At 42.7% G+C, this 23,233-nt stretch overlaps 4 protein-coding genes across 12 annotated transcripts in view; 1 reads left to right on the top strand and 3 right to left on the bottom strand.

The window, feature by feature from the left end:
- elp1 (elongator acetyltransferase complex subunit 1) overlaps positions 1–7,196 on the top strand; it is a 74,101-nt gene extending 66,905 nt beyond the window's left edge. For 5 of the 6 annotated variants that reach the window (XM_041186983.1, XM_041186982.1, XM_041186985.1 and 2 more), the window contains 3 exons: positions 991–1,145; positions 3,599–3,677; positions 5,577–7,196. In XM_041186983.1, coding sequence (XP_041042917.1) covers positions 991–1,145; positions 3,599–3,677; positions 5,577–5,638 — 296 coding nt within the window. In that variant the 3' untranslated portion in view covers positions 5,639–7,196. The remainder of the gene's footprint in view (positions 1–990; positions 1,146–3,598; positions 3,678–5,576) is intronic. The other variant, XM_041186984.1, reaches the window with a different exon arrangement.
- Positions 7,197–9,812: 2,616 nt separating this feature from the next.
- LOC121277464 (actin-like protein 7B) lies at positions 9,813–11,702 on the bottom strand. Its single transcript, XM_041186988.1, has one exon. The coding sequence runs from the start codon at positions 11,604–11,606 to the stop codon at positions 10,365–10,367; it is 1,242 nt and encodes a 413-aa protein (XP_041042922.1). The 5' UTR covers positions 11,607–11,702; the 3' UTR covers positions 9,813–10,364.
- Positions 11,703–13,712: 2,010 nt separating this feature from the next.
- LOC121277463 (actin-like protein 7A) lies at positions 13,713–15,542 on the bottom strand. The gene has a single exon (XM_041186986.1). The coding sequence runs from the start codon at positions 15,530–15,532 to the stop codon at positions 14,267–14,269; it is 1,266 nt and encodes a 421-aa protein (XP_041042920.1). The 5' UTR covers positions 15,533–15,542; the 3' UTR covers positions 13,713–14,266.
- A 3,064-nt stretch (positions 15,543–18,606) lies between these two features.
- aptx (aprataxin) overlaps positions 18,607–23,233 on the bottom strand; it is a 29,870-nt gene continuing 25,243 nt past the window's right edge. For all 4 annotated transcript variants that reach the window (XM_041186245.1, XM_041186246.1, XM_041186247.1 and 1 more), the window contains exon 8: positions 18,607–22,866. In XM_041186245.1, the coding sequence (XP_041042179.1) occupies positions 22,715–22,866 (152 nt within the window). In that variant the 3' untranslated portion in view covers positions 18,607–22,714. The remainder of the gene's footprint in view (positions 22,867–23,233) is intronic.

The raw sequence follows: 23,233 nt of genomic DNA, 5'->3' as shown, positions 1-23,233 counted from the left end.
AAAGATACCAATTAACAGGGAGTTATATTACTCTTGATAGAAGACAAGGTGCAATATATCTTTGTTCAGGCACAGTATCAAAACTGACCCAATGATTTAATAATTTCAATGAAAAACCTAAGAACAACTTGTGCAGATTTGCATTCTACTGTTGTTATTATTATTAGTATTTTTTTAAAGAATGTATTATCTGAACACTGAAAGTGACCAACTTTTGAAAAAAATCGAGCTCTCAAAGTGCGGTCACTAGAGAATTCTGGTTAGTAGAGTGCAGGATACACGAGCTTTACTGTATGTATAAAATCTTGGGGGGGGGGGTTGCATTTATATAGCACCATTCACAACATCAGGATGTCCCAAAGCACACAACATCCAATGATATACTTTTATATTGTAATTAATGTTGTAATTTAGGCAGCCAATTTACACACACCAAGCAATGCAATCATTTACCAAATCATTTGTGCTTTTTTTTTAGTGATGATGGCTGAGGGATAAATATTGGTAAAAATGCTTAAGAGAACTCTACTGGTCTACTTATACATCCAGCTGAGAGAGCAGGCAGGGGCTCAGTTCAATGTTTCATCCAATAACTGATACCTCCAACAGTGCAGTACTCCCTCAGCACTGCACTGGGAATGTCAGCTTGAATTCTGTGTTCAAGTGTCTGCAGTGGGGCTTGAACCCAGAACCTCCTGATTCAAGAGGCGGGTGTGCTACCCACTGAACTACAGCCGACACCTGTTGTTCATTATCTGCTTTTTTTTTCTCTCTGCATTTTGTTCTGTACCTATTTTAAACATACATTTGTATTTAATATTAGTTTTAGTAATGTTAGCATTTTTGATGCATAACTGATTTGCTTTGCGTCCCATTTTCATGCTTTCTGTCTTCTTGCTTTCTTGTAAATGATAGCTTCATTGGATATATAATTCCTGAAAATAACTAATTTTTTGAAATCACTGTATTTACGGTTCTCTCCATCTCCAGATGAAGTGCACAGATTGCTGAAAGTTTTGGTCCTTTTTGGATATGATATTCTGGCTTCGGAGCTGCAGCATTCACTGGAGGACGCCCTGCGGGTAGTGGAGAAATCCATCCCTGATATCTGGCAGACTGATCTTAAGAAAGCAGCTGCCTGTCCAGTAAGTGAAATAGTAATGTTATTAGTAAATAACATAGCTAATGTTTTTTCCCCCCAATTTGGGTAATCTTGTCCAACTTGAAATGTCCTCTGCTAATTACATTCAATTTACAATCCAGTCTCCTCATTTACCAGAAATCTCACAGCAGTGTTTTGCAGTGGTAGTGATGGGAAAATGGAATTCTGTGCTACACCTGGGATCTCCTGCCTGTTTCTGTTGGGCCAGTAAATATTTTCAGTAGGCATTTTTATATAAATACACTTAATTACAACTATTTTGCATTTTTTTAAATTCAAGGCCAGCATTTATTGCCCATCCCTAATTGGCCTTGAGACAACTGGCTTGCTAGGCAATTTCAGAGGACAGTTAAGGGTCAACCACATTGCTGTGGGTCTGCAGTCACATGTAGGCCAGACTGGATAAAGGTGGCAGATTTCCTTTCCTAAAAGACATGGGTTTCTATGACAACCTGTTAGTGTCAGTTTCACCATTGTTGATGCTAGTTTTTTAATTACACATTTATTTATTTAAGTTAATTTGTTTCCCAGCTGCCGTGATGGGATTTGAACTCATGTCTTTGAAATATTAGTCTGGGCTCTAGGATTACTAGTAGCATAACCACTATTTATCCTACCCCATATTCACTTGCATATTTGAGTTTGCACATTGAGAAACTGAATCTGTTATGAACAGCAGCAGACAGGAAAAGAACCTCTGGTCCATTCAACTTGTTCTGTTGTGACTCCTCATGTATCACAATACATATAGACTGGGAAATTCATCTGACCCCCTTAGGCAACTGAAATTGGGCCAGGAGATCACTGGACTTCTAACCGCCTCCCTCACCCTTTGCTCATCAGTGGTGCTGAACATTTAAGGTGTAGGGATGAAATATCATGTACCAGCCTCCAATACACGGCAATGGTGGCAGTCCTAATCGAGAAGATGAATAGCTTGTGGTGAATTTTAATTTTAAATAAAAGACATGCAAAGGTTTTACTGCAAATGAATTTAACTGATTCCTTTCTGAGCACCGTTATTTTAAGGCAGATTTGTCTCCTGACAGACATTGCAAGAAGACCATCTGATTTGAGATGTTTGATTCAAGGGGCAGGTAGCAGTCTAGTGATGTGGCATCATTAGATTTCCTCACTATACAGAGGGAGATGGTTAATCTAAGCAGTTTGCACTGAATTGGTAACAGTGCCAATCCCAGCATCAAAACCCACAAGCAGAGGGGTATATTTTTTGTACAGGGAAAATTGAAGTGCAGAATCTTAACCACATTTATCTGATCCATGTGTAGGAACATAGGAACAGGAGGAGGATTCAGCCCCATGAGCCTGTTACACCATTCAGTTAGACCATGGTTGATCTGTATCTTAATTCCATCCATTCACCTTGGCTTCCTAATCTTTAATTTGCTTATGAACAAATCCATCAATCTCAGTTTTGACATTTTTAATTGACCCACCCACCCACACATCTTTTTGGGGAAAGAGAGTTCCAGATTTCCACTCCCTTTGTGTGAAGAAGTGCTTCCTGACATCAGCCCTGAACATCCTGGCTTTAATTTTAAGTTTATGTCCCCTTCTGTACTCCCCCCACCAGAAGAAATAGTTTCTCTCTATCTACCCTATCAAATCCTTCAATTATCTTAAACACCACAATCAATCAACTCATAATCCCCTATACTCAAGGGAAAATAGTTGCACTTGCAGTTTTTGATTTTCTCTTTGCATTTGTAATCATTAGAACCCCAACCTTTTTATCTCACATTTGTCTTTAAAAATCCTAACGAAATCATTTGGTTGCATCTGGCTTGTCATGCCAGGAGGAGGAAGAGAAGTTAAACACAGATATTAAGGCCAGCATTTATTGCCCATTCAGGGGGCACTTAAGAGTCAACCACATTGCTATGTGGCAGGGGTCACAGGCCAGGTAAGGATGGCAGATTTCCTTCCCTAAAGGGCATTAGTGATTGGTCATCAACAGATTTTTTAAATTCTAAATTTTTTATTGAATTCAAATTTCAACCGTCTGCCGGTGGGATTCGAACCCGGGACCCCAGAGCATTACCCTGGGTCTCTGGAATACTAGTCGAGTGACAATACCACTATGCCACCGCCTACCCCTTGCACAAATCCCACCAGCTGGTGTGCGAGGGGCAGAGACCAGGATAGAGATCAGCCATCGTTTAATTAAATAGCAGAATAGGCTTAGGTCGAGGGGCTGAATGGCTTCCATCTGTTGGAATGAAACGTGTCAACTCTTGTCTAAAATGAATGAAACAGAAATGATGCATGCAAGAATTTTTTTAAATCCTTTTATTGTATCGGGTAAGCTGTTTAGTATTTTCAGTATATTTAAAGGCTGACAAATTGGGGGTGGGGGGGAGGTGGAAAATAGGGATTGTCATATCAAAATATCATTTTTTGTTCTGCTTGTTGTAGGTTCTTGGTCCTGACTCGACTGCAAATAGCATCACTGCTTCCTTCCAACAACCAAAAAATGGGGGAATACCTCAGCAAGGTCCGTGTTTGGAATACCATTCAGTGGGCTTATAACAAAACCTTGGATCAAAGCTCCGTACACAGTTTATATAAAAGCAAAATACTGCAGATGCTGGAAATCAGAAAATGCTGGAAAAACTCAGCAAGTCTGACAGAATCTGTGGAGAGAAAGACAGAGTTAACATTTCGAATCTGTATAACTCAAAATGTCTACCACCGTCCAGTTCTCTCTCTCTCTCTCTCTCTGCCCCCCCCCCCACCGCACTAGGGCCATTTGTTACTTGTTCATGTTGTTCTTTCCAGAGTGTTTACCCTTGTCCTGCTATTATCACATTCTGCTTTCTGATCTTAATGACACCATCAGCACCTCCTTTAGCCAATACCACAATCATTAACACCCTTTTGTCCATTATATCTCTGACAATCTCTCCTTTGCCCCCACCTATTGCTGGCCTTCTATCCAGCTCCACCTGCTCCACCCCCCTTAAACAGTATAAATTTAATCACATTTTTACTTCTCTTTAGCTCTGAAGAAGTCATACTGACTCGAAACGTTAACTCTGTCTTTCTCTCCACAGATGCAGTTAGACCTGCTGAGTTTTTCCTGCATTTTCTGTTTTTGCTCCATACACAGTTGTTCACATACATGTACTGTAACCTCTTTTAGAAGGTGGTGACTTTATTTAAAACTAGGCCTTCTCTTGCAGTGCAACTATTTTACTCTGGAGCGCAATTCAAAGAAAGACTTGGATTTATGCCACGCTTTTCACAATCTTAAAACTTTATATCCAGTAAAATGCTTTTGAAGTGTAGTCACTGTTGCAATGCAGGAAGTGCTGCAGCATGTTTGCGCACAGCAAGCTCCCACAAACAGCAATGTGATAATGACTGTATCATCTGTGTCCGGTGTTGGTTGAGAAATAAACATTAGCACTCTAATCTGGAAACCTGAAATAAAAACAGAAAGTTCTGGAGCTACTCAACGGTCTGGCAGCAATGGTGGAGAGAGAAATAGAGTTAACATTTTGAGTCAAACATGGCTTCTTCAAAATTGAACTGAACAGAACATCAATTCTGAAGAAGTCATATTTGAATCAAAATATTAACTGTTTTTCTCTCTCCACAGATGCTGCTAGACCGTTGAGTATTTCAGAACTTTCTGTTTTTATCACACCAGGGAGAACTCCCTTGCTCTTCTTCAAGACAATGCTGTGGAATCCATAAGGATTGTCTTAGAGTACAGGCGGGGCCTCGATTTAGTGTCTTATACAAAAGATAGCACCTGTGACAGTGAAACACTTCCCCAGTGCTGCATTGGGAGCATCAGCCTAGATTATGCGCTCAACAGAAAACTCAGTAGCATTTAGAATATAAAAGATGTAGTTACCTGGATAAAGCATTACAATTAGAAATTAATAGATAAGAGTGATTTGTTATGGGTATCAGTCTGAACAGAGCATTTTGGAAGAATTATGGCTTTATTTGAAAATCCATATTATTCTGTATTTCTTGAAGTGTTGGGTTTTTTTTTAAGCCGTAAATGCTGACACTAGTGAAGGAGCTGGTTAGAGAAGCGAGTGAAACTGCCCTCATAAGATTAAATTAATGTGCAGTGTTGAAATGATATAATCTGAGCTTCTCACAGTTAGCAGCAATGTCTTTACCCCTATGAAGTTTAGCTGTTTTCTCTGAGGTGTCAACCTTCACAATAGTGAACTGATTGTAAAAAAAATGAATAGAAATAAAGTTACACTTGTTTACTCCAGCTGGCTAAAATAAAATTTTTTAAAAACTAAATATTGACTCTAAATATCGACTTGGAGGATTTTAATCTAGAGTAACCTGGCAAGAAAGATTCTGTTGGTGACATACTTATCACAGATCCATTACTAATGTCTAATTTCTTTTTTTTCCCCAGATGAAATTTTTGTCCCTCCTAAACTCAATAAGAATGTGCAGTGGAAGCTAAATATTCTGTGAAGAGACTCCATTGTGCAGCATTGCTATCTCTGGATTGTCCATTACTGCGCAGCACAGGTTACTCAGTGTCGAGCGATCCAAAGACAAGGCAGGCTTGTGAAAAGGGAAAGTCACAGGCGAATGCCCATCGGAGAATATGGTTAACCTTCCACCAGCTGCAGAATTAGGACTGAGCACATGACTGTGTCATTGCGACAATCAGAACTGACAGACCTGTAGTCAGAACTGACAGATCTGTATCCAGAGGGCAAGAGGTGCTCTGCTGTTATTTTATAGTTTGGTTACAAAATGAAGGCAGTGCAAAATGATTTGAACAATTTAATTGTGTCATATAAAGAACCTATTGAAAATCTTGGCTATTAAGTAGGTATTGCTTTCTTGTCATATTTCACATGACTTTTACAATGCAGGGTGTTTATAAAGTCCTTATGCAACATGTGATAGAAGCAAACTGTACAGTGGCAAATGAAAACATAATTTATTAAGTTTTAACACAATATAGTCAAATTTCAAGGATTCAGCACAGCCACCATCTTTTGTGGTACATTGTCCAATCCACTTTTTCAACTCGTTGAAAACATTTTCTCTGAAATAACATGAAGAAGCATTAACAGTGTTAAACTTCATGAGTTAAGCTTTCACATGGCATTTAGTGTTTGCTTGCGTCATGTCTACGGCCAATGTTATTAACATTTAAGTAAAAGCAAATAACTGCAGATGCTGGAAATCCAAAACAAAAACAAAAATACCTGGAAAAACTCAGCAGATCTGGCAGCATCTGCGAAGAGGAACACTGTTAACATTTCGAGTCTGAATGACCCTTCGACAGAACTTAATTATTAACATTTAACATTGTACAAGGGCTTTACAAACACCCTTTAGCTCTGTCACAATGTAGTTGTTGTGCTTTTGAAAGCAAAACTGAGCATTAGGTGATGGAAATTAGTCGTCAGCAGCTGGCAACTCAGAAGCACAGCAATTAACAGAATGTAGTCACCCATATTTAAATGTGGTGTACCGACATTAAATATTGATTTCAACAGAAAAAACATTCATGGCTGAAGCAGATAATATGGAGGTTTCGGCTGTGAATTTAGATCAAGACCGCTCACAGATGGAAAATGCAAGTTCATTTAGAGTAGTTTGTGTTTTAAGAATGTAACAGGAATTCAGACATTGTCTGTCATATTGTCTATAAAGTAAATATCTGTTAAATTTTAACCTACATCTGCTGCTACTCCACTAATACCTCAGAAACAACACTGATTTTAGTGGAGCAAAGAATTGTATATTGCAATGCCTGGCCTCAGACTTTATATAAAGCTAGTAACTGGGATTGAAAGGCTAGCTACTAGTAGCAAACACTGTTAAATGTCTTGTTTTTTTAAAAAAAGAATTTGGGGGGGGAAAAAAAGCTAATGTGGGACTTTCAAATACTTCCAGAGAGATTTTGTTCTACTCTTTGGTTGCGCCTGGAAGTCTTCATCGATGTTTTTGAAGTTTGATCCCATTAATGCATTTTGTATTTACACAAATAATAAATAACCAGTGCCAATTTTTAATTTGTAAAGGAGAATTAAATGCTTTGCGTGCCCAACATGTGTAGAACATGTGAGTTCCAAAGAAGAGCCATATTTGACTCAATGTTAACTCTGTTTCTCTCTCCACAGATGCTGTCAGATCTGCTGAGTTTTTCCAGCATTTTCTGTTTTTACACCAGGGTTAGCTCCCTTGCTCTTCAAAATATTGTTATAGACTCTTTTGCATCCACCTGAGAGGGCAGATGGAGTTTCAATTTAGCATCTCATCTGAAAAATGATACCTCCACGAATGCAACACTCCCTTAGTACTGCATTGGACTCTCAACCTGGATTTTTCTGCTCAAGTCCTGGAGTGTTGAGCCCACAGCCTTCCGAATCAGAGATGAGAGTGCCACCCATCGAACCATGGCTGACATTGATAATGACATTATAGCACAACCCAAGAGAAAAAGAGCTAATTAATTCACCTTCCAGGTTCCTTCAACAGTGGGAAACCACAGGGAAGTCAGAGAGAAAAAGCCATTTAGCGACTCAGCCTAATCCCTAATGTCCAACCCAGCACCTGTTACTGAACATTTTCCATTTCACTATCACATGATAATGAGGACAGGGAAAGCCATTCCATGTCTTCTTCCAGATTTGCCCTCCAATCTACCACTCCAATTGTTTTTTCAAATGATCCCAAGGTGTTCACGTGCACTCCTGTACGTGGCAGCCTTATGTGGGAAGGATTTCCTGACATCAGACATAAATTTGCCTTTCTCTGATTTGAACACATCGTCCTTATGTAATTTTCCAAAATTAACTTTTCTGCTACTTTGCCTACCTGGTCACTGTTTGAGGATGGGCCTTGATGAGAAGTCATCACATCTAAACTCCAATCTGTCCCTTCAAAGCTTTACATGGGCACTTTCTTGTAATAATTATGAATCAACGGAACCGGAAATCAGGCGGTCTTTATTTACAAGCATCTGATCATCTGGACACAATTTATCATTGTATGCCCCAACCATGTGATATTTAGACCCAAATGCTAAAGAGAATAACCTCCAATTCTTTTCAATCTCTGATTTGCAGAGAACGTACAGCACAGACACAGGCCCTTCAGCCAAACTGGTCCATGCCAATGTATATGCTCCACAAGAGCCTCCGCCCAGTGTTTTGACAATGAATTTAGACGCTTTAACTGCTTAATAACTTCAGTACTAAACGTCACATCCTTTCATCATTTAGAAATGGCTAACTGATCCCTGTGCAATTCCACTAGCCATTGTCCTGCAGGGTCCTGCTCATACATCAATCATTAGCCCCCTCCTCTTCATTTACATGTTCCCCCTTGTTGAATTCATTCAAAGCCATGGAGTGAGCTTCCATATGTATGCTGATGATGTAGCTCTACCTCTCCGCAATCCTTCTAAACCACTGTCTCTGTGGTCAGACTACTTGATCGACATACACTCTTGGGCGAACAACAGTTTCCTCATGTTAAACATTGGTAGGATCAAAGCCTGTGGCCCGCCTGCTGTGAACTCCAAAGCGCTGCCACCGATTCCATCCCTTTCCCCTGGCTACTGTTTCAGGTTGAACCAGACCGTGCAACTTCAGTGTCATATTCTACCCCAAGCTGAGCTTCTAACTCAATGTGGTCTTCGCAATAGCCAGCTACTTCAATTTTTATAACCTCAGCCCACATCTCAATCCATCTGAAACACTCATCAAATGCTTTGGCATCTCCAAACTCAACTCCAACGCCACCCTTAGTAGCCTCCCATGCTCCATGTTCTGTACACTTCAAGTCATCCAAAACTATGAACTATATCCTCTTCCACGCTGGGTCTTGGTCACCCTTCATTCCTGCCCTTGCTGATTGCAGTAATTCCCAGTCCACCATTGTCTCTGGTATAAAACTTTCAGCTTTGTGGTTTAAGCCCATTATGACCTCACCCCCTCACCTCCTCCTGCACTACAGCCAGCCCAGAAGTGTTGTCACTGTTGTGGGAAATAGTGCAGCCAATTTGCAAGCTCCTTTAAACTGCAATATGATAATAACCAGATAATTGCAGTAAGATGACCTTACTCCTTAGACCCCCCACTAACACTCTTACAGAAGATGCTACATACCATCTACCTTCTTCAATGCTTTCTGTGCCTGCATGTTAGTTTCCTGGGATTCACAAAGAAGTACAGTCAAATCCCTCTGCCAGACTGGCGTGAATCAAGGTAGGCTCTATATGTTCGCAACAAACTACTGCTGCTGAAATCCCCTAAATCGACATTTGTTGCCCAAGTTAATGAGAGATGCTAATTACATCACAACTAAATTCATGACTACTAGTGGTATTTTCACAATTTGATAAGGAAATCATTGGACATTAAAACAGGAAAACTGCCAAATATTTGATAAACTACCAACCTTTTAAGAACAATTGTACACTGCTTTACATGTTGACATACATTTTTAAAGCAGTGTTTACGTTACACAGAGGAAATATTTGTATTTCGTTTTACAGTATGTGTCTGGATAAAGGGTTCGATTTTCTGTTTGACACTCACCCATATTTAATTGGTTAAAAGGTTATTTTGTACTACAAAGTTGTGTGATATCATTGACAAGAGGGCTGTTAGATAATGCAACTTTTAGTTAGAACTAAAGATCTCAGGGTAGCTAGGAAATGGTCTGGCTTTGAAAAGTCGACCAATCTGGGGTCAGTTTGAATCTTCAGGACTATGTTCATTAATGCTAGAATTATCAGGGGGCCATGTATGTCTAAAAAAAATGAGCCCATTAATTCCAGATTTCTGTTAATCTGGTTAAAAGCCACCGATCTTACAGAGACACTGATTCCACAGCTGCGTAGACGGAGTAACTTTATGCCAGCTCTCTACTGTTTGGTTGCATTCTACTGAATGCACAGCTAGGATCCATAAAGAGTAAACTGCTTACATGCAAGAACTGCCCTAGGCAGGCAGCAGATTTGAGATTTCATAGAAAGTGGGGGAGGGTGGGGTGTGGGAGAAACAGACTCACCAGTTAGTTTGCAAATGCTTTATTACAGTTATGACAGTAAGTGTTGCGGCTTGGTAGCACAATCATGATAAATTAGATGTACCTATAAAGTCGGAAACGAACCAAGAATTAAAATATGCAACGGAAAAAAATGAGGCCACGATTCTGAGAAGCAGTTTCAGAAGCATTTGCGGTAAATGACAAATGGTCCTCGTTCATCATAATCTCTCTTGCGGACCCAGAGCTGCTGGAAGGATTTGAGAGAAGCCATAATGGAGCCTCCCAGCCACACTGAATATTTTCTCTCGGGTATAGCATGGACGGTGGGGTTCATGCCTTGTTCCATCTTGTTCATTTCTTTCTGCAGACGGTCCGAGAAGCCGTCGAACAGAGTGGAGCCCCCACACAGGAGGATGTTGTTGTACATCTCATACTTGAGGTTGCTGTCGCACATGTCCAGACTGTGCAAGGCCAGGGAGTGAATGCCAGGCTCCTTGGACCCGATCAGAGACGGATTGAAAAGGGCTTCGGGGCACCTGAATCTCTCCTGCCCAATGGCAATGACGTGGCCATCGGGCAGTTCATATTCCACCAGATACTCATTGATATCCAGGCTCATGTCGTGGTCGAAGTTAACGGCAGTGTAGCAGCACTTTTTCTTGATGTCCTCCACAATGTGGAGGCCCTTCTCAGTGAACCTGTTGCCAGCCTCGTTGAGCAGTTTGAGCAGATAGTCGTTGAGATCTGAGCCTCCATAGTCAGCCCTGCCTGTTACATGGGGCATGTTGTAGCCCTCGTGCACTGGGACTACGTGGGTGACCCCGTGGCCACACTCCACCACCAGGCCAGTGGTGCGGCCATAAGAATATAGGGAGAGGATGGACTGGTAGGCAATGTGCATGGCCGGGATGCTGAAGGTCTCAAAGAGGAGTTCGGCCATCTTCTCCCTGTTGGTGCTGGGGCTGAGGGGAGGGTCAGCCAGCATCACTGCATGCTCCTCCGGCAGGATCCTCATGCCCTTGTGAAAGATGTGCGCCCAGATGGCCTCCACCGCTTCCCAGTCCACCACGATGCCATGCCTCAGAGGGTTGATCAGCTTGAGTTTGTGCTCGGACCTGCCCAGCTCGTCGCCCACGTAGTTCTCCTGGCGGTTGTCCCCAGTCTTGGCAGTCATCTGGACCGGCCGGCCCACCACCGAGGAGAGGACCACTGAAGGTCTGGGCTGGCCGGCGTAGCCAGCCTTGCAGTAGCCGGTGCCCAGGTCAATCATCACCGATCTGATCTCCTTCAGCACCTTCGCCGGTTTCGCGTCCATCGACCTGACGCTCTGAGACAACCTGGAGGTGGATTTCTGGGGTTTTGTGGAAGGCGGGGGCGTCCCTGCCTTCCTGGGCATGTGGCTCACCGGCTTGGTGACCATCGTCCTCCCTCTTCCCTCCTTCCCGCTCGCCTCACACACAACACGCGTGGGTTCCAGCCTCCAAACAAGCGACGGCTGGCAAGACACGAAAATGCGCTTTGCTTGTCAGGCGCCTAACCTTTTTGTAAGCTTTTTGCTGTCTGTCTCCAGGGTGACCAGACACAAGCCATTGCCAGGTCATCCCCTCCCTCACACCAGCTCCTTCAGTGACGAGTTTCAGTGACGGTGACGCCCAGCTTTAAAGACAAATTTCCCCGCTTTGCCCGTCCGCTCATATCCAAATATGTGCAAGTTTGAACCGTGGATAAGGACATGTGAATCAACTGGGGTTGGATTTCCCTCTCCTTTGCAACGCCAGTCTTTAGATTCGCCCCTTGGAATTTTCCTCAGTTTCAAATTGAAATAATTACAATCGTTTGGAGTGATAATTTTCAATTATTATATTTAAATAGATATAATTATATAATTCAATCATTTTTCACAATTCCTTGACTGAAAAAAAACATGCATTGTTATTCCAATGATGCACCATAATGTCGCAATGGAGGGATTTAGCGATAAACTCAGTTATGTAATTATGAATTAAAAGTGGAAGACAAGTGCATCCAATATGTTTGACACCAAGTATTGGTTTTTTTTGAGAGAAATGGAGGATAGCATCAGTGTACTGCTGATTACCACCATTCTCATCGGAAAAGTAGAGCTCTGTGCACGTAGGCACAAGGCCATTCGGCCCCATTGAGTCCATGCTGGCTCTCTGTAGAGCAATCCAGTCAGCCCCATTCCCGTGCTTTATCCCCGTATGCCTGCAAGTTTATTTCCCTCAAGTGGCCCATCCAATTTCCTTTTGAAATCATTGATCATAAGCAGTGAGGCCATTACCACTTGCAGTGTAAAAAAAAATTCTTCCTCATTTTTCCCACTGTCTCCTACCCAAAACCTTAAACCTGTGATGAAACCAACCCTCTGCTCTAAATTCTAGTTTAGAATACACCTCACAGAATAATAAACTATTCTCTAATAATGTATTGGAAAGGCTAGTTCTACACCTTTGCAAGTATACTGCTGATGGTGCAAAGTTGACACTATCTGAGATTATTACCTGGATAAAGGGTAAAATGCTAACTGTAGTCATTCTATGCAACTGCACAATATTGCAACTCCCCAATGGATTAATTGGTGTTAAATGTGAGGTGTTTTGTGGTACAGAACTGTCTAGGCTAATAATTTTTTATTGTGTTTAATAATTCCATTGTTTGACATCCAGTATTGGATGAGTAGAAACTTTCTCCCATTAGGTATCTATTGGGATGACCATTTCTTTAGTTATATAATTCGTAAAGTGCTAGGAACTAATTGTTATGTGAATATATATCCTGGGGTGCCACATTTTCCTGCTGCACTGCAGTTATATGATGAGTGACAATCTATCAGTCTACCAGCTTCACGGGGAAAAATTTCCCACGGATGGGATGAGGTTTCATGAAGTGTTTTAAAATTCAATAAAAATTATTTTAAAAATTCATTGACATGTCCCAGCTCACATGAGGGGACATGTTTTAAAAGTTTTTCATTCTTTTATTTAGATGTTTAAAACTTAAACAAATCTCCCTGAGGCACAAAGGTGCCTTAGGGAGATTTCTGCGCTCTTTCGAGTGCATGCGTGAAAGAGCGCAGGCCCTGGCTCAGGGAGTCCCCCTTCTCCCTGCCTGCACAGGGAGGGCTCAGCACTTCCGGGCGAGCATCACGCTGGGCAGGCCTTAATTGTCTCACCCATGTGAAATAGTGGCGCAGACCCGAGGCACAACCCCTCCCAACGAGGGGAAAATTCAGCCTAAGGAGAGAAAAATGCAAACAATAAAGCTCCAACATTTTGAGTCTAAAAATTTGATTTGTTTGAATTCTGGGAACCAGAAGACGGGGTTGTTTGCCTGTGAGTAAAAACCCAAACATTTTAAACAAATTTAATGCTGAATTAGATTGAAAAATCAACCCGAATTAGTGCCAGAGAGAGAAAAACCAAGTGAAGTGTGCAAAAATTAAATGACGGCCCGGTAGCAATAAATATATACAGCTCCAGCCCGTGATGAATTGGGAAGCTAGTGATGTCATAGAGACATTTGAAAAGTTTAAACAAAAATGTGGACTGGCATTCAGTAGCTTTCCAGAAGACACTAGTGAAGTACAAAAATATTTAATTGGAAAGGACAAACTCACGATGTCACAGGCTGTAAACACTGCCAGAGCATCATCCAACTGGGTAATGAGTCTTTTTGCTTTCCAATTGGCGTTGGAAGGCAGTACGTCACGAGGATGGATGTGTTGGCCGACTAATGGCTGGTGCATAGGGGCAAATCATGTGATGAAACCTCCAGGAATACATTTTATCACAGTTGGCAACCCTATGCACAGCCCACAGTCCTGTTACCCGAAGTCAACAGATTCCAATGAGAATCCATGTGACAAAATGGTATCTACCTTATTTTTAATCACATCTCAACCTCCATGATCATCCATTTCAATAATCACATGAATTATAAGGCTTTATTATGTTTCCATAGTTTTAAACCAGTTTTTCTCCAATTAATTTAAGTTACATTCAACAATGGAAATCAGCATTGCATTTTTTTTAAAAGTCACAAATGTTTAAAACTTCAGCTTCAGAAACATTTCCTATAGATAGCCAATGGTCCACGCTCATCATAATCCTTTTTGCTAACCCAAAGTTGTTGGAAGGATTTGAGGCAGGATAGGATTGACCCTCCATACCAGACTGAGTATCTCCTCTCAGGAATTGCTTGCACTTGTGGGTTCATATCCTGCGCCAGTTTCCTTAATTCCTTCTGGAAACGAACACGGAATCCAGAGAACATGGTCGAGCCTCCACAGAGTAGGATGTTTTTGTACATTTCCTCTAGCAGGCTACAGTCACATTTATTGATGATGTTCAGAGCCACTGTGTGCAGGCCAGCCTCCCTGGAACCCATGAGTGATGGATTGAAGAGGGCCTCGGGGCATTTGATCCTTTCCTTGCCGACTGTGATAATCTTACCATCAGGCAGCTCATAGTGTGCCGTGTACTCTTTGGTCTCACTCCGCATCTCACTGTCAAAGTCAATGGCTGTGTAACAATACTCCTGTTTGATTTGCTCCAACAGGTGGTACTCACTGGCACAAATCATGTGCCCACTCTGGTTGATGAGTTTTAGCAAGTACTTGGTGAGGTCGCTTCCTGCATAGTCGACGCTGGCAGTGATGTGGGGCATAATGTAGCCTTCGTGGATGGGGACCACACAAGATGAGCCATGGCCGCTCTCTACCACCAACCCACTGGTGCACCCATAGGCATAGATGGACAGCAGTGACTGCCTGGTGATGTGAATGGCCGGGATGCTGAAGGTCTCAAAGAGGAGCTCGGCCATCCTCTCGCGGTTGGTGACGGGGCTGAGGGGCGGGTCGGCCACCATCACGGCGTGGTCCTCCGGCCGCACCTTCAGCTCTTTCTCGAAGACGTAGGACAGGATAGCCTCTGCGCCATTCCAGTCCACCACGATGCCATGCCGGAGGGGGTTAATGAGCCGCAGCTCCATGGGGGTTCTCAGCTCACTGCCCACGTAGTTCTCCTGCCGGTTGTCCCCGGTCTTGGCACTTCGTTGCATGGGCCTACCCACCATAGAAGAGATGACAACTGAAGGCCTGGCATGGCCACCATACCCTGCTTTGAAATAGCCCGTGCCCATGTCAATCACCAGTGCCCTGACCTCCTTGACCACCCTGGCAGGGTGGATGCTCAGACTGTCTATTGAGGACAAGGATGGCATCCTGGGCTCTGATCTCACCGACTGGCTGGTATTCGAGGGGAATTTCCTGCACAGAACCCCCACCGGTAAGGAACATTTCCGAAGCTGTGAATTTGATGATTTCATGGCTGTTTCTGTTTCAATTATTTCCTTACATTTGCAAAACCAGCCCCTTCTGCGGCTGCCTTTCGTTATTAAGATGGGATAACAATGCTGTTTCTCTCCCGATTATTACCTTTTTATAACCTTTGTTTTTGCTGTTACTATGGGCGTCAGACAGTGGGGCCATTATCAAGTCATATTACACGTTGATCTGAGATTCCTTCTGTCCAAGTTGGGTTTTGCTGATGAATGAAGTGGCTGACGTCCCATCCTGAACTGGAAGTTTACCAGTTACACTGTCTCATAATGTTCGGAAGCCCACCCCACACGAGTCCACACGATATATATTTTTTATATATCTAAATGTAATGGTGGGGGGGGGGGGGGGGTGGTGGTGCGGGGGAAGGGGTACATTAAAATTGCTGAAGATGACTTCGTTCAAACGGGTTACTGCAGATGTGCGGGTGCATCATGAACCTTCTTCTCTCCAACTGAGGAGGTGGTGGGGGGGCGGGGTGGGGGGGGTGGTCTTTGAAACTATTTTGAGAACTCGGGTGGCATTTGGAGGATATCAGCACTTGAACCCAGGGGGAAAGGGAGTCCTGCTAACCTAATGGAGACAGCAGACAAGCGAACCGCAGTTACCACATCCGAGACTTTTCAGGAAGTATTTATATATATATACATATATATATATTGGCACTGATCGCGACGATAATTAATGGTTAAGGTAGGAAAGGCTTGCATTTTTATAGCGCCTTTCACAACATTAGGCGGTCTCAAGGCGCTTCACAGCCAGTGAAGTACTGTTCAGCCCAATCACTATCGTAAGGTGAGAAGTTCGCCAGCTCATTTGCGCACAGCAAGCTCCCACAAACAGCAATGACCAAATCATCTGCTTTAGTGATGGTTGTGGGTATAGATTGGCCAGGACACTAGAGAACTCCCTTGGTCGTCTTTGAAGTACATGAAATACATGTCAGTTAGGGAGTAGCAAATAAGTCTGGGTGCATTGTGTTTTTAAAAACAGGGCCACAGGGATGGTACAAATTAATTAATTCGTTCATGGGATGTGGGTGTCACTGGCTAGGCCAACATTTATTGCCCATCCCTAAATGCCCTTGTTCACAGCACATTTAAGAGTGCAACTTTCAGTCTGGAGAGTAGTTACAAATGAGATTAATGGGTCTTGGGGCACTTGATATTTTGAATAATTATTTTGGAGGTTTACCTGCATGTAATGTCTTGGAGTTTGCAGATGATACCAAGAACAAGATGCAGAACCAATACAGTAATATGGAGCCACACAACCAGATTCAGAAAGGTTAGATTAATTTTGTTGACGCTCATACATTTCCAAGATAGGAAATACCTGTTTGGAACATGGGACCTAGGAGGCTTAGGCCATTCAGCCCTTCGAGCCTGCTCCACCATTCAATAAGATCATGGCTGATCTGGTTGTGGTCACAACTCCACTTTCCTGTCCCAGGAATGAGTCGACGAAACCTTCTGTTTGACTGCATCGGCAGGCAGCCCCCTCTAATACCAAACACCATCACCCCTGATCTCCAACTCAAACTTCCTTCAGACACCTTAGTTTTGAACCCCTAACTCCCTCTAGTTTTCTCCTATCTTCTCCCGCACCCATTTTGAGCTAACTTTGTCCACGACCCATTCCTTTCTCCCCTCACTCCCAAGCTCAGAACCTGGTCCACACAACCCCCTGCCCCCAAGCCCCACCACCCCTTCAAAACAGCCATTGTTGTCCATTTCTCAGAATATCTGCACCACATGGACTGCAGCAGTTCAAGCCGTTGGCTCACCCCCATCGTCTCAAGAGCAATTACTTTGCCAGCAACACCAACATCCTATGAAAGAATTTTAAAAAAACACCCTTGGCCACCCTGTTTTTCAAACTATTGGACCCACCTCCAAACTAGTTTTTCTCTCCATAATTACTGAACATGGCCTCTTAGATTTGTGGCCCCCTCTTCTGCAAACCCATTTGATATTCTGCAATCGGGCCTTCGGCAGCTGTGAAGTGTTCCAAACCAAAATTATTTGTCTCTTTATTCTTTCATGGGATGTGGACTTAGCTGGCGAGGCCAGCGTTTGTTGCCTATCCCTAATTGGCCTTGAACAGAGTGGCTTGCTGGGCTATTTCAGATGGCAGTTAAGAATCAGCCACATCGCTGAGAGTCTGGAGTCACATGTAGGCCAGACCAGGGAAGGATGGCAGATTTCCTTCCCTAAAGGCATATTAGTGAACCAGATTGGTTTTACAACAGTTGATGATAGTTTCATGGTCACCATTACTGAGATTAGATTTATTAATTGAATTGAAATTTCACCAGCTGCTGTGGTGCAATTTGAACCCAAGTCCCCACAGCATTAACCTGAGCCTAGGAATTACTACTCTAGTGATGTTACCACTATGCCACCATCTCCCCCAATTAATTACATTGTGGGACATAGTGATAAATTATCTCTCTGTCTCTCCTCATCTCTGTAACCTCTTCAGTTACTTCTCTCTCTTAATTAACTCATTGGAACTATTTTCATTTGGTTGTACTCTTGTCCAGCTCTAGTCTTGGCCACCTCAACCAATGGCTTCTCTTCCCATTTTTGAGGCACTGGCCTGCCACTAAAATCTTCACTTCTGCCTTTGTTTCTAAACCTATTCCAAAGCTCTCCAGACAGGCCTACCATCCTCCAGAAACATTGGCTCACCTAAAACTCTTGTTACCAATATCCTATCTTGCATCAAATCCTGCTCAGCCATCACACCATCCTCAAACCACTCCACCATAATTTAACATTCTCTTTTTAAACACCTCTTTCGCTTCCCCATTTCCAAGCGATCCTATAATCACCACCCCAGCCAAAACTCTCAATTTCTTTGCCTCTAGTCTCCTATGCAACTTCTTCCTTCACCCAGCTACTGGTAGCCAGGTAGATACAAAGCTCTGGAATTCCCTCCCTAAACCCATCCACCTTCCTTAAAAATGTGACCACATTTTTGGTAGCCCATTCTTACTAACTCCTTCTTTGCTTCCATTCTTTATCATATGCCCCTTTCAGAGAAACACCGTGGGTCATTTTTCTAGGCTAAAGATACTTTATAAGTACGAATGGAAAATGGAAAGATAACTGGGTGCCAGAATAACGAAGCATTGGTTATGACAGCAAAAAAATGACAAATCTTAAATTAAATTCCAGTACAGAACTTGATGATTACGTAAGAGGTCTATGGGTTATCACAGAATGATACAGTATAGGAAGCCATTCAGCCCATCATGCCTATCCTAACTCTATGAAAGAGCTAGCCAATTAGTCCCATTCCCCCCCATAGCCCTGTAATCATTTCTCCTTCAAATATTTTTCCAATTCCTTTTTGAAACCAATAGTGAGTCTGCTTCCATCACCCTTCTAGGCAGTGCCTGCCAGATCTGAACTGGCAAAACTGCAAGTCTAAAGACAAAATGTCAGGAGGTGTTTTTGCTGTGAGGGGCATTGTACAAGCCTGTCTTCACTGGATGTCCATACATGCTCAAATAGCCTGACCCAGAGTCACTTGCAGTGCTTCAACTGCTGCTCCAGCTGCCATGAGCTACATCAGGAAACACAAACCAGAAATTCAATTGGATCTTTCTGCTCTGTGTGGTGTAGTGCCACAACACCAGTTCCTTTAGCCATTAGATTACCAGGGGAATTTAGAAATTCAATATCTCAATCAGCAAATACAAATAACAACTTGTATTTATATAGCACATTTAATATAAAACATATAGTTGTTTGGTAGTACAGAACTTGAGTGTTGCTGAAAAAAAGACATGCTGTCAAAGCTTTTTGTCTTGAACTCATCAGGACAATTTGCAAGAATACCAAATTGTACAAGGAACAACAATTTATACTGCAAGAGAGTGTCAATTGGTTGGCAAGTGGACTCTGATTAGTAGGGGTGTTGCCATGGAGTTAACTGATAACTGACAGTGAACTGTCAAGCTGTGTTTAAATTGAAACCAGGCAAGTTGACTCTGGTTGGTCAAGGCATTGCCATGGGCAACAAACCCGAGAATGGCTGCTGCCTACTTTGTTTGGTTGTTTAGTCAAATATAATAAAGGTTGCAAATAGTCTGGTTTAGCCTCAGAGAGATGCCAGGAAGAGAGAGAGAGAGAGACTCAGTGCCTGGGGAATAGAGCTTGTAGTGGGGAACCAAAGACAATGGTTTCAGTCTTCCCAATATTTAATTGGAGGAAATTTCTGCTCATCCAGTAATGGGTGTTTGACGAGCAGTTTGATAACTTGGAAACAATGAAGGGACAAGAAAGGTGGTGGTGAGGTACAGCTGTGTATCATCAGCATACATGTGAAAACTGATGCTATGTTTTCAAATATTTCCATGGGGCAGGATGTAGGTGCAATATAGGTGGGCAAGAATCGATCCTTTGGAGGCACCAGAAGTAACAATGTGGGAGGGTGGTGATTCTCTGGCTACGATTAGATAAGAATGAAACCAGTCTAACCCAGCTGGACAACAGTGGAGAGGCGTTCTAGGTGGACGGTATGTCAAAGGCTGCAGACAGTTCAAGAAGGGTGAGGAAAAACAGTTTACCTTTGTAATTGTCACACAGGGTGTCATTTGTGAATTTGAAAAGAGCAATTTCAGTACAGTGGCAGGGGCACATCTGATTGGAGGGATTTGCACAAGGGGTTCCAGGAAAGATGAGCACAGATTTAGGATGCATCAACATGCTGAAGGACTTTGGAGAGGAAAGGGAAGTTGGTAGCTTTCAAGGTTGGGTGGGGGGTGGTCAAGAGTTTTCTTTTGAGGAGAGGAGTGATGACAGCAAATTTGAAGAAGAACATCAGTACCTGAAGAGAAAAAACCATTAACACCATCATCTAACAATGGAGCTAGGAGGGAAAGTTGGGTGATCATGAAGCTGGAATAGGGTTGAGGAAACATGAGGTGGGTGTTGTGGACACAATGAACTCAGAGAAGGTATGATGGGAGATAGGACAGAAACTAGAGAATGACGCAAGCTCAGGGTCAGGACAGTGGGAACTTTAGAGAAAGTTTGGCTTCATGGGCTAGGGGAAGATAGCCACAATCTTAGTGGCAAAAGAAATCCACAAGCTCCTCACACTTCTTGTAAGAGGTGAGGGTGGAGGAGAGGGATTTATGATGGTTTGCAATAAAGAAGCCAGAATTACCTTTGCATTCCAACATTATCCTGGGACAGTGAGCAGCTTTAGCAGACAGGAGCAGGGCTTCGATAGTGCTGCTGGTGGTCCCACAAGATATGATCGTAAACGGCTAAGCAAGTTGTCTTGCCATATCCATTCAAGCCTGCGTCCCTTGGATATAAGGGAGCGGAGATGAGAACTAAATCAGGGAGAATAGCCAGGATGAAAGAGAGCAATGGTTTCAGCAGCTTCAAAGGTGGAGGTGAAGGTGCTGTTGAGCAAATCAGTCACGATAAAATGTTGTGGAAAGTCAAAGGTTAGACAGCTGGGATTTTGAAAATGCAGTTGTAAGTGAATTGGGACTTCTTTTCTCCCCAGGGTTGGTGATAGGGTTTTTTTTCTTGGGGGGGGGGAGGAGGTGAGGAGAGAGAACATGATGAGTTGAGATGGAGTTTGAAATCAGCAAGGCTGAGAAGTCGCTCAATGCAGAAGCTGAGGGAGGAAAGCAATGAAGATATCCCAGTGAGAAGGCTTTTTTTTAAAATTGTACTTGGGTGGGCGTTAAAGAACAAGGATTTTGAATGAGAGATAAGAGGAAGAGGTGGAATAAGGTGAGATGCAGAAAGGAGAAAGCGCCAGAGCAATAAGAGTTCAGGCCAAGGTGAGATTTGGTGATAAGAGCCACACCACCACGATAGTCCGGAAGGTATAGCCAGGAAGGGCAGCTTCAGTTAGGGGGAAGGTGTCATCACCCCTCAGCCAGGTTTCCATAAAGTCCATGATGTTGATGCAATCATCCACAATAGACTCATGGATGAAAAAGGGCCTTGCTCACAAGAACGGACATTCTAGTGGGAGTTGTGGAGAGGGGCACTGAGATCTAATCTGCTGACAGTGTCCACGGGGTCATTAGTTGGGGGGTAGGGTGGGAAGTGAGAGGTTGGCAATGAGTTGATAGGGGGTTGGGGGGGAGGGGTAAGAACTGGGTCAACGAGAGCTTAAGAAGAGGTAGTTGAGTGTCACTGCTCATTATTAGTCATCGCCAAGTACCTCAATCAGCCATTCGGAGGATGCCAAGAGCAACACAGGGCAGCTGTAGGTTTATTTTGGAGGGAGTCAAGCCTGAGACAGCAGCCAGAGAGTAGTTTAGGTCAAAGACTGCTGAAGAGTTATAGCAGGGACTTGGATGGGCAAAAATACCTGTACATCAATTACACATCGATAATGAATGATGCTCTTTTAATAAAATAACCATATCCTCAAATGTTCAGAAAATTAGAATTTTTGAATTTATCTTTTGTAACCAAATTAACACAAATTAGATTAAATTAAATTAAATCACAGCCTTTCCCTTCCACTAGGATATATTGTACTGTTCCAGTTTCAGGTGCAATTTTTTTCTATAAATCAACTGTGATGGATTAACCTGTTCAACTTTATTCAAATTAAATTTATTAATCTAACAACTGTTTTCAACACATTGTGTCAGCAAGCATAATTGACACGTGGATGCATTTCCTGGAATCATAAGTTTAGAACTCTCTCTCTTCATCCCTCCCTGACAATACAGGAATTGTTACTTCTCCCATTCTGGGAGATGGGGCTGATTTAGATAACTTGTGTTTACCAGTGTTGTAATGGTCTAAATAAGGTATGTAACTTTGGCTACAGCACTGGAATAATTTCTGTTTGACTTATCCATCACATTCTAAAGGTAGCTGAAGGTTAAAAACAACAATGTAAAACAGTCTTCCGTTGAATACCAACAGTCCCCCAGTGAAACAGCAGAATGTTGTCAGCAGATAACAGAGTTTTGACATTTAGCAAGGTTACAAGGCAAGTACACAACAGTTGGGGGGGTGGGATTTCATCAGAATGCTTCAACATTCTTCATTGGTCATTTCCGCCACTAACGAATGGCTCTCGTTAACCTGCACAGCTGAATACTGAACAGAAATCCATTGAGTCAAGGTCGTTGGGGATACTCGCAGATGCATTGGGGACAGCCGAACGTTTCAAGCAAAATGCTTTTTCAAGTGGTCTTTCAACTGTGGCATGGTGGATTGTTGCTGCTGGCAGACATGGCACATGAGTGGCATTTTTAACAGCTCAGCCATTCCATCCTTGACTGCCACCTTTCCATCTCGTTCTACCATCTTCATCACATCTAGTTTAGTTTTTTAAAAAAGCATTAGTATTGCATTAGTATGATCAAACTTCAGGAAATGTTCTTACCTTCCTGTTTGTCCACATTTTAAAAAATAAACAAGTTGGCGACAGTTAAGGTCTGAAGAAGTTGGCTGGATGGAGCAAAAACCCTCACTCAATAGCAGGGGAACAATTTGGAATTTTGTCAGAGCCAAAGGAGGGGAGTCCCCTCTTCTTGCTCAGAGTGTCTTGATAAAATAAGCTTGGACTATCCTCAACCCTTCTTGGCCCAACACGAGTAAAAGGGAATAATCCCCACCGGCTGGAGCTATACTGAATACAAAGGAGGATGGCAGTGCTTGTTGGAGGCCGATCATCTCAGCCCT

The sequence above is a fragment of the Carcharodon carcharias genome, chromosome 4, assembly GCF_017639515.1.
Source record: "Carcharodon carcharias isolate sCarCar2 chromosome 4, sCarCar2.pri, whole genome shotgun sequence".
Taxonomy (NCBI): Eukaryota; Metazoa; Chordata; class Chondrichthyes; order Lamniformes; family Lamnidae; genus Carcharodon; species Carcharodon carcharias.
This window is presented reverse-complemented; position numbering and strand designations above follow the sequence as displayed.

Coding starts and splice junctions, on each gene's coding strand:
- LOC121277464 (XM_041186988.1), bottom strand. CDS start 11,606: ATGGTCACCAAGCCGGTGAGCCACATGCCCAGGAAGGCAGGGACGCCC.
- LOC121277463 (XM_041186986.1), bottom strand. CDS start 15,532: ATGAAATCATCAAATTCACAGCTTCGGAAATGTTCCTTACCGGTGGGG.